Consider the following 19323-nt stretch of genomic DNA (forward strand, 5'->3'; position numbering starts at 1 on the left):
TCCGAATAAAATTAGATATCTACAACAACATGACATTTATTTTTACTTATAGTTCAAATTTAGCATCAATCTTGTTGCTAATGGCATTTTTGGGTATCTTAGTTGGATAGAGTTGGTTAGAGGTTGAAAGTAAGGGAAACTATACCTACAACTAAAAAATACGGTCAAAGGGAGCCAAAATTAGAAAGTGTCTTGGGGGCTAAAGAAGGAAAGTAATAGTGCAAGTAAGGAAAGCTTTAAGGAAAAGGAATACTAGATGGTCTTACCATTAGTTTTGCGTACTTGGACCCTTCATGCCTTATATGTGAGAGGAAAGTTGGTGATATGACCAGGACAGCTTAAAGTTGATGGTGAACCTATGTGGAGTTCAAGAAAAAGTCACGTGGGTGACCACAGATTACATTTAACGATCCCAAGCATACACGCGATGGTATTTAATGGTCTCAGTCAAGTTGAAAGCTAGTTGACATTATTTTGAAATAATGCCTCAATGGGACGTTAGTGGAGTCGCTGGGTGAGCCCATTCCTTTATGGCTAGGAGTTTGGATATCGATCCTCTCTTATGATGACGTGGTGATTGGACATCGGCATAACGACTTTGGGAGTTGGCTCTATTGACTAAGTAAATAGGCACAATAAAAATTAAAGGAGTCTTGTTTTCATGTCTTTTAATTGTGAATTTTTGAAGATTTTTTTTTTGGCTAGTAAGATTTGTCATTTATTTACGATGATGTGGATTATATCGTACAAAATATCTTATTTTGAGAAATAAATTTAAAATTACTCTAGTAAGGGAAATAAGACTAAAGAGCACAAGAAAAAACTCTTCAAATTTCCCGAGGTTTATTTATTTATTTTTTTTTGAATTTGTAGGTATAAAAAAGTTATAATTATAATTAGTGTATGAAATTAATACTAAAATAATATAAGTGACTAAGTCTTCAACAACTTTAAAATGTGTCTAGTCCAGAATTATTGGATAAAGCCCAAGTATCTTTTGCGGCTTAATAAAAATCTTTCAATATTGAGAGATGTGTACAATTAAAAGAAAATTCTCAATATAAATTGAATTGTTCAAAAACATAATAAATTGGCTAAAGTCAATGCTCACAGTTTCAAGGTAAAAACCTACGAAGACGATTGATAGCAACAAGATTTGGGTTGAAAGATAAAAGCGAGTTGAATATCAATCCCTTCAGAAAATATCAGTGTAATCATGACGGCAAAAGGCGCTGTAATTAAAACATATGATTTTTGGCAACACAAGATAAACAAATTCTATTGCTATGAAACCCAGAGAATAAACATTAATCCATCAAAAAAATTGCACAATTAATTAATACACGAACAAACAACAATCTCATTAATACACGTACATGGCTGTTCGCAGCAGTCGATTATTTATTTTCTTATATGTAATAACTCATTAGTACTTCCCTTGCCACCGATCAACCATGGAAACTTAAGAAAACTTAGACTTAATGATAAGCATAAGAAAGAACCGAAAATAAAGTTTGTAAAGAGGTAAATAGGAGCAAGACAACCGCAGCAAGAAATGAAATGAACGACGAGGGTGAGGTAAGATAATCTCTCTTCACTATTGCCTCCCAATTTCTCCATGTTGCCTTCCATTTTTTCCATTTTCTCTGGCGATGCTCATCCATCTTAACAAATATCTCCGCATAGTAGTTGTCATTGGACAAGTAAAGGCAGTCGCAAAGTTTGTTAAACATTTGGGCAACTGCTTCATCACCCCCTATCCATTTATCAATAACTCCACAGTTACAGAGTAATTGCACATCCTCGCCTGTGTTGACGAGCTTATCCATGAACGCCACATAATCACAAACGTAAGTTGGTTTAGAACTTGGGATGAATTGTTCGTAGGCAAAGAAATTACTCAAGATACGCTCTGTCCCATCATAAATGCTTAAGGTTGGAATCTTCAGTTTCGCATTTTCAAATTCTATATCGAACAAGCTATATAGATCTTTCTCATTTTTTTTTGAGAAACGGATTCCTGCCTCTTTCAGCTCCGTTGCACAGCATATGTATTTCCATAAGCATCGGTCTGTTGGTGCTGCTTTTGCTCTAAAATCCTTGTGTTGCTTTATTCCTTGAGGTGAAGGAAGCCAACTATCATGTACTAAGCCCAGTAGATGCTTGGTCTCTTTAGCAGAAATGAGACACTTTTCATCAGGGCATATCTCTGGTCCTGGTATCACTTTTGAAAGGCGGGAAAGAGCCAATTTAGTAAACTTATTATCTCTTTCACCATTTGACGTTTTGATCATGCCATACAACTCGGAAAGCACAAAGAAAGGAAGCTGATTTTCGAGTAGCAACAAATCATAATATACCTCAGTTAGCAACCCGTTCAGGTTGAAAGGATACTCACTTCGATCGTTATCATTATCTTGAAAGTCAAAGAGCTGAACAATAAAGCATCCATCAAGGATCATCATTTTCACAAATGTGTCAGAATCAATGTGATCTAAAGGTTCTTCATAGCATTCACGAATTTGCTTTTCCATTGGTTTCATGGCCTCTACAAAAATTTCGGGCTCAAGCTTGCTATCTTGAATCATCCTACCGAACCAACTCCTTTTGATAACTTCCCTCGCCTTCAAGTGTTCCTTAACATGGTGATAGGGACCGATTGAAATCACTTTGGGTTCATAGGCTTTTTCATTTACTTGACGTAGTCGATGCGGCACTTTATAAATACTACAGGCATTTGCGCCCGAGGATCTCTCACAAAGTTGACGGAGATCCACCACTAAACTTTTCGTTTTAGGTTCATGAATAATATAACCTAATTCACTTGCAATATCCTGTGTTCAAAGGTGCGTGAGATACTTTGTTAATTAGAAAAAAAAAAAAAAAAAGAGAGAAATTTAAATAATAAAATATTATGTGCACATTTGACACATTTTTATGTCCACTCTAACCATGATTTTTTATCATGGCTAAAATAAGGATAAGATGTGCATGTGGAGTTTGCAAATAACATTATCCTTTAAATAATTACAATAATTTTGCATCATGCGCGCTCATGCTATGAAAGAAAATTAATTTTTATTTAATTAATGAAAAACCTTTTTTTTTTAACCTCATTTTAAGATCTTGCTTCGCAGTAGTTTAATTTTTTCATATTTTTTTACTATTTGAGCTATTAAGAATGAATATCGATTACATGTGATAATTATAATTATTATTGAATTTGAATTTTAACAAAAATGTTACAACTTAAAAATGAAATTGGCAAAACAATCTATTAATATAATGGTCTTAAATTAAAATTAATAAAAGATTAATATAAAAATTACAAATAAATCAATTAAATAAGCATAATAAAGAAATAAATTAAATTAATGAAAATTTAAAATTAACACATTAAATAAACAATAAAATATAGAGCATAAAATTATATTGGAAATAAGAGAAAAAAGTAATGAGCCAAAGCTCAAGGTTCAAAAAGAAATCATCAAAAATCCAAAAAAAGTACCAAAATCTAACTCTCAATATTTCTCATAAAATATCAATATTACCCTTAAATATTTATCAAATTCTCTTTATATCCTTTGTGAACACATGTCACCACCACACCACTTGTAAATAACTTCCATTTTATAAGGATGATAGATAGATAGATTATTTACTTGATTCTCTTAAATTAAAATGAAATGAACACAATGGCTGTAATTATTATATCAACTATGCTGATAATAATTAATAATAATAAAATAAAAGAAAATTACAATCTTTCTTCATATAAATTTAATTATTTGCGTCACCTTACATATGAGACCAAAAAAAAAAAAAAGCATATAGCGGTAAGTTTTGGTATGGTGCTTGATGTAAGAACCAAGTTGATTGTATCTATATTAATTAAATCACCATATTTTATTAAGAATTTAAAAATTTTATATGACAATGATCTTATTATCTTATGTGACAAGATCACTAAATAATTTAATTCTTATTTCAAAAGATAAAAAAAGTTTTACCATCTCACAAAAACAATTTTCATTTTTTTTTTATGATTGATTTGTAGTGATAATAGCAAGAATGTTCAAATTAAAGATATTAAGATTAAGCGTAACAAAATTTTATTCTTGGAGATAATTTTGATTGAGTTATTAATATGTTTTTTGAGATAAGGAAAAAAATGAAGAAAGGAAAATAAGACAAACTAAACAATACTTCTTTGGACTCACCCAATTGAAAAAGCCTTCAATTCTTGCAAGAGAATAGAAGAAATTATACTTTCATACAATATTTTAATTGAATTATATGTAATGATCAATAAATTTGACTTAATTCTCTATTCATACATGCCCAAATCCTAGCAAGAATCTAATCTATTCCATAGCTATCTGGAACTGGAATTGATGACAAGGAAATGCCCATATTAGTGTTTAGTAGTTTCCAATAAAAATCTAAATGGGGCGTGGCCGAGTGGTAATGCAACGGGGTTTTGGTCGTGCCATTCGAAGGTTCGAATCCTCTCGTTAACCCCCACTTTCTTTGAAATTAGTCTATTATAGGTGGACCTCCAAATTATTGGCTATAAAATAGGTAAAGAGTTTAACTATTTCATTTTCACGTCAACCTAAGTAATTTTGATTTTAAAATACATTTTTATGACTTTGAATAGATGTTATTAGGTAATTGTTTTCATCAATGTTAGCTATAGAATGATTGATTGCTATTTATAAATTGTTCATTTAATAAAATTTAAGAATTATTGCTTTCTTTTTGAAAAATTACTTTAAGTGTTTTGTACACAAATATTATTTAGGTAATACTAAATATTGTCATAACGTCTAGATCCGAGGATCTATCGCTAGACATTGACTTAAAGGAGTCACCACCAATCTTTTTTTATCTAGGTATGATTGGCCACCTAAGGAATCTATCATTTCAGGGAACACCTAAGTTTAAGGGTCCCTAAAAGAATAAGTTCGGGTCTACTAACCAAAACAGAGTTCGGAAGTTCGGTTATGTGTGAGGAAGGTTATAGCACCCTCACAACGCCCATCAAAAGATGGTACCAGTATAATTTTGTGTTATCCAATAAGCCTTAAAATTTTACCAAGTAATTAACTATTGAAAATTATTCTCAATTGACTCTAATACTTTTAGCAAAAAATTGAGAAAATTCCCACATCTCAAGAGTATGCAAGAAAACTATCGTTTCACTTGCAGAGGCTCCATCGTCGGATTATTTAAAAAGAAAATAAAAAGGAAAAAAATGACTACTTTTGTGCAAGAAAAATTGATACTTTCAACTTTTTTCCCAAAAATATTTTTTTGTGGAAAGCTTATTTTCAAGGAAAATTGATACTTTCAAATTTTTTCCAAAAATATTTTTATTTTTGGAAACTTTTAATTTTGAGAAAATTTGATACTTTCAAATTTTCCCCAAAAATATTTTTTGGAAACTTTTAATTTTGAGAAAAATTGATACTTTCAACTTTTCCTCAAAAAAAAACCTTTTTGAAAATTTATTTTTAAGGAAAATTGATACTTTCAACTTTTCCCCAAAAATATTTTTTGGAAATTTTTAATTTCGAGAAAAATTGATACTTTCAACTTTTACTCAAAACCTTTTTTTTTTGAAAATTTATTTTTAAGAAAAAATGTTTTTTTTTAACTTTATTTAAAGAAAATAAAATAAATAAAAATTAAAAACGAAAATTAAAAAATTAAAAAAAAATTAAACAATCCTAATATAATAATAAATAAATAAAAATAAAAATAAAAATAAAAAACGAAAATAAAAAAATAAAAATATTAAACAATCCTAATATAATAATAAAAAAAAACTTGGGAATGGCTCGACTCGGCTTGAGGAAGAAAAATAGCTCGGAGACTCGGCTCGGGATTCTAACACACCAAAACCCTTTTTTAGCTTCTGTTTCTTCTCTGTGTCTGCTTTTTTTCTGTGTGTTTTCTTCTGTTCTTCCAGCAACTATTTATAGGGATTGATCAGAAGAGTTTCTAATCAATCTCAACTCTTTCTGGGATTTGGATTCAATCTTTCAATCCAATCTCAACTCTGTCAATTCTCAAATCACAGCCAAATTCATTCCAAATTTTTTATCATAATCTTAACCAAAAATTAATCAAAATAAAAAGATACATATATTAATAGATAACCAAAAAAATAGATAAATAAAACTATTAATAGATAAATAATAATAATAATAATAATAATAATAATAATAGATAAATAATAATATGTATATCAACAGATAAATAATAAAAATGAAAATAATATATATATATATATATATTAATAGATAGTAATAATAAATAATAAGTAACTAAGATACAAAAAACAAAAATACTAGAAATAAAAAAATAAAATGGGCCTACCCATTTGGACCAGGCTCAATTGATCCGGGCCTGGACCAAATTGGGTGTCTACAGCTGCCCTTCTTTGCACATTTTCTGTGAAACAGAAATTGCGCAAAGACGTAAACACCCCGTTTAAGACTCCACTCAACCCTTTTTTTTTTGTTTTTTGTTTTTTTTTTAAAATTTAATCAAAACTCCTCTATGCAAAGGCTTAACGACTTTGAAGAACATAAACAAAACTTCTCTAATCAGAGGCTTAAATACTTTTGAAAAATAAACAAAACTCCTCTAATCAGAGGCTCAACGACTTTTTGAAAAATAAATAGCTCCTCTAATCAGAGGCTCAACGACTTTTGGAAAATAAAAGGCTCCTCTAATCATAGGCAAATTTTTTTGTTTTTTGTTTTTGCTTTTTTTAATTTTTTTTTTAAAATTGATCAAAGCTCCTCTAAGCAAAAGCTCAACGACTTGAAAAAATAAACAAATTCTCTAAGCAGAAACACCATGACTTCAAAAATAAATGCTCCTCTAAACAGAGGCACCACAACTTTGAAAAGTAAATTGCTCCTCTAAATAGAAGTAACCACGACTTTGGAAAATAAATTGCTCCTCTAAACAGAGGCACCACGACTTTAAAAAGTAAATTGCTCCTCTAAACAGAGGCAACGAAACTTTGGAAAATAAATTGCTCCTCTAAATAGAGGCACCACGACTTTGAAAAGTAAATTGCTCATCTAAACAGAGGCAACGAAACTTTGAAAAATAAATTGCTTCTTTAAACAGAGGCACCACGATTTTGAAAAGTAAATTGCTCCTCTAAACAGAGGCAACAAAACTTTGAAAAATAAATTGCTTCTTTAAACAGAGGCACCACGATTTTGAAAAGTAAATTGCTCCTCTAAACAGAGGCAACGAAACTTTGGAAAGTAAATTGCTCATTGACAGTCATGTCCAAAGGAGTTATAGATCGTGATTGAAGGAATTTTGTAATGGGAACTCAATGATTCATAATTTGAGTTCAACATTCATAGGTTTAGATTTGCAAGAACCTTCAAACTTCGTAAGAATTTACTGAATTTGTTTCTCAAGATTTCAGTTTCGTTCAAATTTGCAAGATCTCAATATTTGCATTTGCAACTTGTAAGACTCGCATCAAAGATCCTCATTTGAATTTTAGAGGTTCACATCCAAAAGTTCAAGGCTTTTTTAAAGGTTTGCATTTGGCAAGCTTAGGATTCACATCCAAAAATTCAAAACTTTTCATTCTAGTTCGAAGATTCACATTCGACGAACTTTAGGATTTCACTCCTCTAAGATTCTCATTTTGAAACTTTAAGATTTCCATTTGAGTTCTCAAAATTCTCATCAAAATATTCATAATTTTTTTCAAGTGACTCAAAAATTTACATGAATGAATGTTATGACCAAAGATGCAAATGCCTTCTTAATGATGCAAATGCAGTAACCTATATTCTCATAGTGCCATGCATGTCCAAACAAAATTTAATTCATCAAATTATGTGCATGTACTATTCAAGCGACGATGCCACCATGGTGCATGTAATGCGAATGTCTATGTAACAAAATTCTAAATAATTGTGGTGATATGGCTCTCAAAACTCCACCATTTCGCATGTCTTTCTTGTTCAGTTTCTCAATACTTTGGAACAAGTTTCATCAATCGATCATCACTTGACCACCATTCACGGACTTCTCAGCACTAATAGATTTTTGAACAAGTTTCATCTACCATCACTGGGTTATTACTGATAGGTATATTAACCATTCCAAAACAAACTTTGTCTACTGATTATTTTCATCATTCAATCATAACTTGCAAGTCATATTGACCAATTTATCTTTGTACCCATCATTTGGTTATACCACTTTTCAAGATTTGCCCCATCTTTATTTTATTATCCAATCCATCATCATATTCTCCATTTAGTCATATCATATATCCTTCCAAATCATCTCTTTTAGGTTTCTATCATTTTTTCATTTTTTTACCACCATCATCTTAGATTTCTTTTCAAATGAATGCAAGACTCTTTTAAGCACATATTCATTCATTCATTATCATTTCAATTCTTGACAAATACAATGCAATCAAGATTTTCTCAATTAATTCTAGGGGTGAAACAATAAGAGAACACAAGGTAAATTATGGTAAAGATAATCAATGAAGATCTATTTTGGTACAAAACAAATAGAAAAGGAAATAAATTGGATACATGTCATTGGGATGAATGGTATGTCCAAATGATGAATATTCAGACAATTCTCAACATTAATCTAGGATTCTTTTTCAAAAACTCATTCTATTTACTGTTGAAGTCATCTTGAGCTTGGCTTGCCCTAGTCTTTGAGGGATCTTCAGATGTCTTTGATCTTTCATCCATATGAACCATTTGACCTGGATCTTTTTCTACCAAAATCACCCTTTCATGTTTGCAATTTGAATCTCTTTTTTTCATTTTCTCATTTTTTTTCTTTTTTTTAATTTTTTTCATCATCTTTTTTTTTCTCATTTTTCATCCATTGTTGATATCTTCCATACATCAAACTTTAGAGCAATGTAACATGATTCCATTGTTTTATCATGAGCATGACTTTGCCTAATATATGATCTTTCAATTTGAGCATTCACACTTGATCCAAATAAACTTTTCAAGGTTGTAATGTAGGTCAAGGTGAAGGGTCATAAAAGAAATGGATATAATAGGCTCAAAACATGTATTAAAAAGGTTCAAAACTAATGATCATTTGATGTAACTTGACATTTTACCCCACATCATTTCACTGCTTTTTTTTTTCACACAAAAGATTCTCATTATTTTACCCCAAATCATGTGTGGCATTTATTTTTTTTTCTTTTACTTTTCTTTCTCTTTCCATCTTTGAGACCTTTTGTAATTTTTTTCAAAAATTACCCCCTAGTGTAGAGGGTGATCCTTGGTTGGGGTTCTTCAGAAAAAGAAATCATAATAGGCTCAAAGGGGTAGCAATAAATAGTTTTTCGAATGATAAAAGAAAGATGACCATTTTTTATCTCAATTGTGAATACTTTTCTTGAACATCATCTATTGAACAAAGCTCATGATCCTGTATAAAAGATTGCATATCTTCAAGACATATCTCTTTCACCTCTGGTAATAGCTTACATTTTTTTTTTTGCTTAAATCATCTCCTCATATTAATGTGGATGAGTTCTCAAAATTAAATTTCAAAATTATTGTTATCATTGTCTAAATATTCATCATCTGAAATTTAAGAATGGGAGTATAAAGTTATGAAAGGTAACAGAGCATGGAGTAATGGTCAAGTGAAAGAGAAAAATGTAATGAAATGCATTAACTTGCCTTTATTAAAATGATAACAAGTGAAGTCATATTGCAAAAAGAAATATAACATTACTCGAAAAGAAATCTTAAAATGACAAAAAAAACCTTTAACCAGCCTTATCTTCATTCTTCAAAATTATCCCCCTATATGATCAGATGAAAAATCTCTATTGACATCTTGTTCCTTAATTCATTGTGACTCTCCGGACCCTTTCTGACCAATGTGTTCTTGACTTTCACTTAGAGCGCTAACATTAGGTGTTGTTGCTTTTTCTTGATCAAAACTTATCATTCCATCATTGATCAACCGTTGTACCTTATGCTTTAAAGCAGTGCAATTTTTAGTAGAATGGCCAATAATTTCATAGTGATAGTTACAGTGGGCTGTAGGATCATACCGCTTAGGATATGGTGGCTTAAGCGGCTCCACATGGCTGGGGGCAATCAAATGGCTATTATAGAGTTCTCGATATAACTTCGTATAAGTTATAGGGATTAGATCAAATACAAGTTTCTCTCAAGTAATCTGTTGCTCTCGTGAACCACTTGCTGGGTTAGTAGGGCGAATTTGGACTCTTGCAGGAGCTTGAATGTTAAGGCTATATGTAAGATCTTGAGGGCTAAAAATTGATCGATACATGGATGAATAAGGTGGTTGTGGAGCTAGCTGGTATGGGTAGGATGAGGCATTATTTACAGTAGGATACTATGGAGAGTAACCTTGAGGTGGATAGGGTTGATAACCCCTGAGTTGTTGTCTATCAAAGCTCACAGCTTGAGCTTCAGCTTTTTTTTTTTTATGCCTTCTTGGTTTCTCCTCCTTTCAACTTGCCATTTTTTATGGCACTTTCAATAATTTCTCTAGAGATCACCATGTCGGTGAAATTTTTTGTTGCATTCCTTATCATCTTTTCATAATAAGGAGACTTCAAAGTGCTGACAAATAACACTGTAGTTTCTTTCTCAGTCAGAGAAGGTTGTACTTGAGAAGCAATATCCCTCCACCTCTGGGCATACTCTTTAAAAGTCTCATTGGCCTTTTTCTTCAGGTTTTGTAAAAACAAACGATCAGAGGCCAAATCGATAATATATCGATATTGATTGATGAAGTCATGAGCCATATCGCTCTAAGAGCGAATACGGGTTCTGTCCAGCTGAACATACCACCTGGCCGCTGAGCCTGTAAGGCTATCCTGAAAAACATGCATCAAGAGTTTTTCATCATGTGCATGAGCTGCCATCTTCCTACAATACATGGTGATGTGGGTTTTGGGATACTTCCTACCATCATATTTTTTAAATTCTGATACTTTGAACTTATGAGGAATGATTACATCAGGGACTAAGCAAAGCCCAGCAGCATTAACTGAACTATAAAAACCAAATCTTTCCACAGCCCGTAGCTTTTGTTCTAGCATACTAATCTTGGAGCTTTCTTGAGTTTCCACTCTTATCTTTTCTTTCTCATTCTCTTTCAAATCATCTAGATCAAGAATTGGTTTTGCTGCTTTTTCAATAAAGACATGATTTACATAGCTATTATAATGCCCTGGGTTGGAAGCTGACGGTATTCCAGGATATGTTGGATATGGGAAGTGTTGCGGTGGAACCTCTTGAGCAAACTGAGCTTGAAATGGGCCAAAACCTAGAGGATACAAAGGGTTAGCCACTTTTTGCAATGAGGGAACTTGTTGGCTTGTATCATCTTCAACTTTTTTTCCCTTATTCAGCTTATTAAGAGCATCCAGAATCTTCTTTAACTCACTTTCAATCTTTTTCTGTGCTTTTTCTATCTTTTCAAATCTGTGAAAATTTTTTTACTCCATTTATCTGGCTCTGGATCTTGTGTTGTATCGATGGGCAGGGTTCTCACTAGATGGAACTATCCTTGAACCTTTAGCACCAATTATGATTAGAAATGTTATGCTATTCTTTATGTATGATGCTTTGATGCACGAATGAAATGTATATTTTTTTGAATGAAATCTAATATGAAATGGATGCAAATGATTGTGTTAAAACATAATCATGAAAGTAATGCAGATGCATACAATCAGACAAACAACATAGTTAGTTCCATGGATGAAATGAAAGTGATGCTGATGCATAATGTTACATATGATAATGAAAATGATGCATAAAGTTAAACAATCAAAATGATTAGATAAACACCCTTTTTGTGTCTTAATTTTAGGGTATGTCTATCATTGGGTAGAAAGGGCTCTATCCTAGGTTTAGGCACTCTTAAGGTTCACTATATGTGGTTTAAGGTCAAAGTCTAAAGGTTCTCAAATTGCTCCTTACATCTTTGTCCATCATAGACTAGTAAGGCACCCTAATCCTCACCCATTACAGGCTACAAGCGAAAAAGGTTCAATTTGAGTGGGAGTAGTTTGCTAGCCACTGCGGAGGCATTAGACCTCACGAAAGCAATTGGTACTTTACTCCCTCCTAGAGGGCCGGAGCTCGGGTATAGAGCTCATATTATGCACATGCACATGAATGACATAATTAACAAAGTAAATAAACATGAATGAATAATAACACATATATACAAAAAAGTTCAATTTTATTAGGTTTTTGGATAACATAAATTATTTGCTGGCCTGACTCTCAGAGTCTCCAGCGGAGTCGTCAAGCTATCATAACGTCTAGATCTGAGGATCTATCGCTAGACATTGACTTAAAGGAGTCGCCACCAATCTTTTTTTATCTAGGTGTGATTGGCCACCTAAAGAATCTATCCTTTCAGGGAACACCTAAGTTTAAGGGTCCCTAAAAGAATAGGTTCGGGTCTACTAACTAAAACAGAGTTCGAGAGTTCAGTTACGTGTGAGGAAGGTTATAGCACCCTCACAACGCCCATCAAAAGATGGTACCAATATAATTTTGTGTTATCCAATAAGCCTTAAAATTTTACCAAGTAATTAACTATTGGAAATTATTCTCAATTGACTATAATACTTTTAGCAAAAAATTAAGAAAATTTTCTCACCTCAAGAGTATGCAAGAAAACTATCGTTTCACTTGCAGAGGCTCCATCGTCGGATTATTTAAAAAGAAAATAAAAAGGAAAAAAATGACTGCTTTTGTGCAGGAAAAATTGATACTTTCAACTTTTCCCCAAAATATTTTTTGAAAACTTTAATTTCAAGAAAAATTGATACTTTCAACTTTTCCTCAAAAATTCATTTTTGAAAACTTATTTTTAAGGAAAATTGATACTTTCAACTTTTTCCCCAAAAATATTTTTTTGTGGAAAGCTTATTTTCAAGGAAAATTGATACTTTCAACTTTTCTTCAAAATTTTTTTTGATAATTTATTTTTAAGAAAAATTGATACTTTCAACTTTTCGTCAAAAATATTTTTTGGAAACTTTTAATTTTGAGAAAAATTGATACTTTCAACTTTTCCTCAAAAAAAAACCTTTTTTGAAAATTTATTTTTAAGGAAAATTGATACTTTCAACTTTTACCCAAAAATATTTTTTGAAAACTTTTAATTTCGAGAAAAATTGATACTTTCAACTTTTCCTCAAAACGTTTTTTTTGAAAATTTATTTTTAAGGAAAAATATTTTTTTTAACTTTGTTTAAAGAAAATAAAAAAAATAAAAAACGAAAATAAAAAAATAAAAATAAAAATAAAAATAAAAATATTAAACAATCCTAATATAATAATAAAAAATAAAAATAAAAATAAAAAACGAAAATAACAAAATAAAAATATCAAACAATTCTAATATAATAATAAAAAAAACGAAAAAAAAAACCTGAGAATGGCTCGGCTTAGCTTGAGGAAGAAAAATAGTTCGGAGATTTGGCTCGGGATTCTAACACACCAAAATCCTTTTTTAGCTTCTGTTTCTTCTCTGTGTCTGCTTTTTTTTGTGTGTTTTCTTCTGTTCTTCCAGCACCTATTTATAGGGATTGATCAGAAGAGTTTCTGATCAATCCCAACTCTTTCTGGGATTTGAATTCAATCTTTGAATCCAATCCTAACTCTGTCAATTCTCAAATCACAGCCAAATTCATTCCAAATTTTTTATCCTAATCTTAACCAAAAATTAATCAAAATAAAAAGATAAATATATTAATAGATAACCAAAAAAAAATTAGATAAATAAAACTATTAATAGATAAATAATAACAATAATAATAATAATAATAATAATAATAATAATAATAATAATAATAATAATAATAATAATAATAGATAAATAATAATATGTATATCAACAGATAAATAATAAAAATAAAAATAAAAATATATATTAATAGATAGTAATAATAAATAATAAGTAACTAAGACACAAAAAACAAAAATACCAGAATAAAAAAAATAAAACGGGCCTACCCATTTGGATCAGGCTCAATTGATCCAGGCCTGGATCAAATTGGATGTCTACAAATATAATGATTTAACATCAGGGACGATTTTTATTATTACACTAAATATGATAATTTAATTAAGATTATTAGTGATAAGATTATTTTGATGATTTCATTATAATATATAATAAACCATTAAAGTGATTTAAAAATGATATCATAATAAGTAAAAACGAAATGAGAAAAAGCTTCCAACGTTAAACTAATCATGTAAATTGATTCAAAAAATTTTATTTTAGACACACACACGAGAACAAGCCACAGGAGTCAAGAGCTTCTTCCTTGCGAGCAAGTTACAAAATGAGTCATGACATGCCTGGTTAGGTTAAGTGCCTTTTAGCAAAGCACCCTAATTTTGTTTGGAGTCACTTGGTCTCCAATGCGCGAGACTTAGAGGTATTCGTGGATTCGGTTAGATTGGATTAGGCTAAATTAGAATGGCATTTCTAAAATTTTATTTAAGATAAAGCCAACTGTGATAATTGCAGATAAATATCGATCAAGATTTTTTGTATTTAGAGAATAATATTTTAGTTTGAAAAGTTGTTCTTTGTCTCGTACATGTTAAAATTTATGAATGGTACAATAAACTTGATACTTTTAGTTTTAAGTCTCATTAGGACATATTAATATTACACTTTGTAGTAGTTTAATTTTTCATATTGTTTATTATTTAAGCTATTGATAATGAATATTGATTTGCAATAGCAATCTTCAATTTTTTATAATTGATTTGCAGTGATAATAGCAAGAATGAACACCTACTTTCTTTCAAATTTTGTCTTTTATAAGTGGACTTCCAAATTATTGGCTATAAAATAGGCAAATAGTTTACTTAACTATTTCAATTTCATGTCAACCTAAGTGATTTTGATTTTACCATACATTTTTGTTGAGCTAAAAGCCTCCAATCCAATCACACCAGCGGAAACGAAATCAAATAATAAATCAAATATATAAGAGACAACAATTTAACGTGATTCGGTCCAATCAACCTACGTCCACGAATGAGAAACAAGATCCACTAGTTGTAGAGAATTACAAACATACATCATATCATCAACCTCACTCAACAATCAATACTCATAAGACACTCTCAATCTCCTCTAGTCCTATGGAGTATTTTCAATCCAAACAAATACAAACTCAAACCCTTGTGCACCTTTTCAACATATCCAAACACATACCCATATGCTCCCATACATCATACCTATGTGGACCCTCTCAGTTTCTTCTAGTCCACTCACAAACAAATATACACACCCATAAGACGTAGAGCCCCAATACTCCTATAGGGTATTTATCCCATTAAACCCTACAACTCTCTTACATCTTTTTCTCATACCTAACCCTGTAGAGACTTCACCTATTTATAACCATACAAACTTGCCCATTAAGAATCCCTCTCCTCTTAGAATTCTTCTCCTGTAAATCAAACTTGCCTATTAAGAATCCCTTTCCTTTTAGAATTCTTCTCTTGCAAGTCAAACTTACCTATTAAGAATCCTCTTTCTCTTAGAATTCTTCTTTTGCAAGTTTTCTTGTCCATCAAGCAATATCTGACAAATCTCAAACAAATCTCTAACAAATCTCTTATGGGATTTGAGTCATTATTCCCAACAATCTCTACCTTGACTCAAATTCCATCAATCATTTGTCTTCATGCTAGACATGCTTGGCTCTACCTGCAATGGAGGTCTCACACTCATTTTCTCTTGTGTGTCTTCATGCTTCATGCAAACCAATCTTCAATCTTCAAAACTTAAACTCGAACACTTCTCTTGAATTGAGCTCTTCTGGACTTGCTTCTTCCCAAGTCTCAAACCATGCACTTCTCATATCTTAAACCTTTAACTCTTCCCACATCTTGAACTTTTAACACTTTCACGTTTCGAACCTTTGGCTCTTTCCACATCTTGAATCTTCAACTCTTGTCACGTTTCGAACTTTCTGCTTTGATACCACTTATTGGGGAACACCACAGCTCTGATACCACTTGTTGGGCTAAAAGCTTCCAATCCAATCACACCAGCGGAAGCGAAATCAAACAATAAATCAAACACACAAGAGACAATAATTTAACATGATTCGGTCCAATCAACCTACGTCCACGGATAAGAAATAAGATCCACTAATTATAGAGAATTACAAACATACATCATATCATTAACCTCACTCAACAATCAATACTCATAAGACACTCTCAATCTCCTCTAGTCCTATGGTGTATTCTCAACCCAAACAAACACAAACCCAAACCTTTGTGCACCCTTTCAACATATCCAAACACATACCCATATGCTCCCATACATCATACCTATGTGGATCCTCTCAATCTCTCCACTCACAAACAAACATACACACCCATAAGACGTAGAGCCCTAATACTCCTATGGGGTGTTTATCCCACTAAACCCTACAACTTTCTTACATCTTTTTCTCATACCTAACCCTGTAGAGACTTCACCTATTTATAACCATACAAACTTACCCATTAAGAATCCCTCTCCTCTTAGAATTCTTTTTCTGTAAGTCAAACTTGCCTATTAAGAATCCCTTTCCTTTTAGAATTCTTCTCTTGCAAGTCAAACTTACCTATTAAGAATCCTCTTTTCTCTTGGAATTCTTCTTTTGCAAGTCATTTTGTCTATCAAGCAATATCTGACAAACCTCAAACAAATCTCTAACAAATCTCAAACAAATTTCTTATGGGATTTGAGTCATTATTTCCAACAATTTTTATGTCTTTGAATAAATGTTTTTAGGTAATTATTTTCACCAATATTAATTAGCTATAGAATGATCAATTGCTATTTATAAATTAAAAATTATTACTTGCTTTTTTCTAAAGTCATTTTTAGGTATTTTCTACTCGAACATTTTTTATGTAATACAAAAAATAGGATGATTTTTAATATTACACTAAATGTAATAATTTAAGATTATTAGTGATAAGATTACATTAATGAATCATTATAATATATAATCATTAAATCACTAAAGAAATTTTAAAAAATGATATTATACACTACCGAAATATGTAAAAACCAAGCGAGAAAAAGCTTCCATTTTTTGTTGTGCATTAAACTGAAAACATCAAGCTAATCATGTAAATTGATTAAAAAAATTATTTTAGACACACACACACGCACACGTAAGAACAAGCCTCAGGAGCTTCTCCCTTGTGAGCAACAAATGAGTCGTGACATGCCTGCTTAGGTTAATTGTTTTTTAGCCAAGCACCTCAACTGTTTTGGAGTGACGTGGGCTCCTATGCGCAAGACCAGAGGCATTCGTGGATTCGATTAGATCAAATTAGGTCAAATTTAAATGACATTTCTAAAATTTTATTTAATATCAGGTCAACTGTGAGAATTGTTAGCAATAGCGGTCAAGATTTTTTTTTATTAAGAGAATAACATTTAAGTTCGAAAAATTGCTGTCTTATTCATTTTATGGGTTTTTATTCAAAGAATATGATTAAGAATTGAGACATAAATTCTGTTAGTGTTGCATTTAAAAAAAAAAAAAGTTAATTGTCTATTTTATTTTAATATTTAATTTTTAAAAATCAATTTTATAATTAAAGTTAAATAAAAATAAATTTTTATTAATAAAATAATATTTCAAAACGGATTGGGCCGAGTTTAGACTTTTGTGACTACTCCAGGCCTGCTCCAAATCTCATCAGGTGTGTTTACGTGACAAGCAATCCAGCGCATTGCTTCACTTAAACCTATATGAACTCTTACGAATAAACCTCTTGGAAGTTACTTCATATATATATATATATATATATATATATATATATATATATATATATATGAGGTAGCATATTGCACGGTGTTTACACGTATTAAAATTTAAAATTATTAAATATTATTTTTAATTATATGAATTAATAAAATAAATTTTCGAATTTTTTTAGCACAATAAATTTGTCATATCTTGATTTTTTGCTAGTTAAAATTTTTAAAAATTGATTTCTTATAATTTTATGTTTATCATATAAATATATAAAAATATATTTTAAAAGCTTTGATTAATCTAATTTTTGGATATATATTTTACAAAATTTAGTTAACAAGAAATTTTTAAATTAGTAGTCCAAAAAAGTTGACTTTTCCTAAGAAAAAAATGTTCTTGGAAATCGATCACATTTAACAACTTTGTTTTCCATTTTGAAAACACCTGAAGCTGTTTGTGAGTACTCTTCAAAACAAAGTACTGCGAGGACGGCGAAGAAATTAATATACATCAGGGGTTAGCAATTACCTGCTCAGAAGCTTGACGAGGCGCATCGGAAGGAAACTGCTCAACCGACGACTGTTCGGTTTTATCCAAGTTGCCCATGGTAATGCGAATGTCGTGTGTAGCCATTATAGCTGCACAAAAGCATTGGAAATTACAAATGAAATTAAAGACAAAGACAATATATAGTAACACTTGGAGCTCAAAGAAAATAAAATACTACATTGACGCATATGTCGAATCATGAACCGTATTTTTGGTTTTGGATTTACCAGCCAATATGGAAGCAGAATCGTGCGGTGCCTCTGAAATTTGGATTGAGTTGAAGAAAATGTATCTGATTCTCACCTATAAATAGCGACCATGGCGTTACCCAAAAGCGTCTGCTTAGACATGAGAGCATGCATGACATCAGCTTATAACGTCAATAAACGTCACATGTTCGAAGAATTGTACGTCTATGACCTTTTTTTTTTTTAAAGAAAGGCCCGATCCATTTCACATCTTGGTTAATTTTGATGATTAATTAAATAACTTATCATTTAGCTATACATTTCTAGCAAAAATGACGTCCTCATTGTATGCACACCCATTGTTTGTGAAATGTAATTACCATTTATCTTTACGATCATATAAAACTATATCAAAGTTAAATCCATTAGCCCAATTTGGTGGTATTAGTGAATATCTTGAGTACTTGAGGTTGAGGTTCACTTATGAGATTCTTGAGAATCTTTCCTCTAGCTAGTCTTTTTTCAGATATTTTTAGTTAAGAAAAGTCTCTTTGAACATTATTGTTTGCATGGGATATGAGTTGACTTATCATATTAGGAAATCTCCTATTCCATCCCGCCTCAATCCAAGAGATGGAATAGAATGAAGACTTCACTTTTCCTTGATATAGAATTAGTGAACGAGGAATAGAACATAAATTAGCTTTAGAGATTCGATACATCATATCGTTTTCTTAT

The 19323-nt window shown here is 31.1% G+C and overlaps 1 protein-coding gene across 1 annotated transcript; it reads right to left on the bottom strand.

The window, feature by feature from the left end:
* Positions 1–1478: 1478 nt before the first annotated feature.
* LOC149518115 (UPF0481 protein At3g47200-like) lies at positions 1479–18585 on the bottom strand. Its single transcript, XM_089763423.1, has 3 exons — positions 18576–18585; positions 18377–18486; positions 1479–2834 (listed from the first exon to the last, which is right to left on the bottom strand). Exons 1-3 carry the CDS (start codon positions 18583–18585, stop codon positions 1479–1481), a joined length of 1476 nt encoding a protein of 491 aa, XP_089619549.1.
* Between the last annotated feature and the right edge of the window lie 738 nt (positions 18586–19323).

The sequence above is a fragment of the Durio zibethinus genome, chromosome 7 (assembly GCF_047325235.1).
Source record: "Durio zibethinus cultivar Kanyao isolate XHJ-2024 chromosome 7, ASM4732523v1, whole genome shotgun sequence".
In the NCBI taxonomy this organism is placed as follows: domain Eukaryota; kingdom Viridiplantae; phylum Streptophyta; class Magnoliopsida; order Malvales; family Malvaceae; genus Durio; species Durio zibethinus.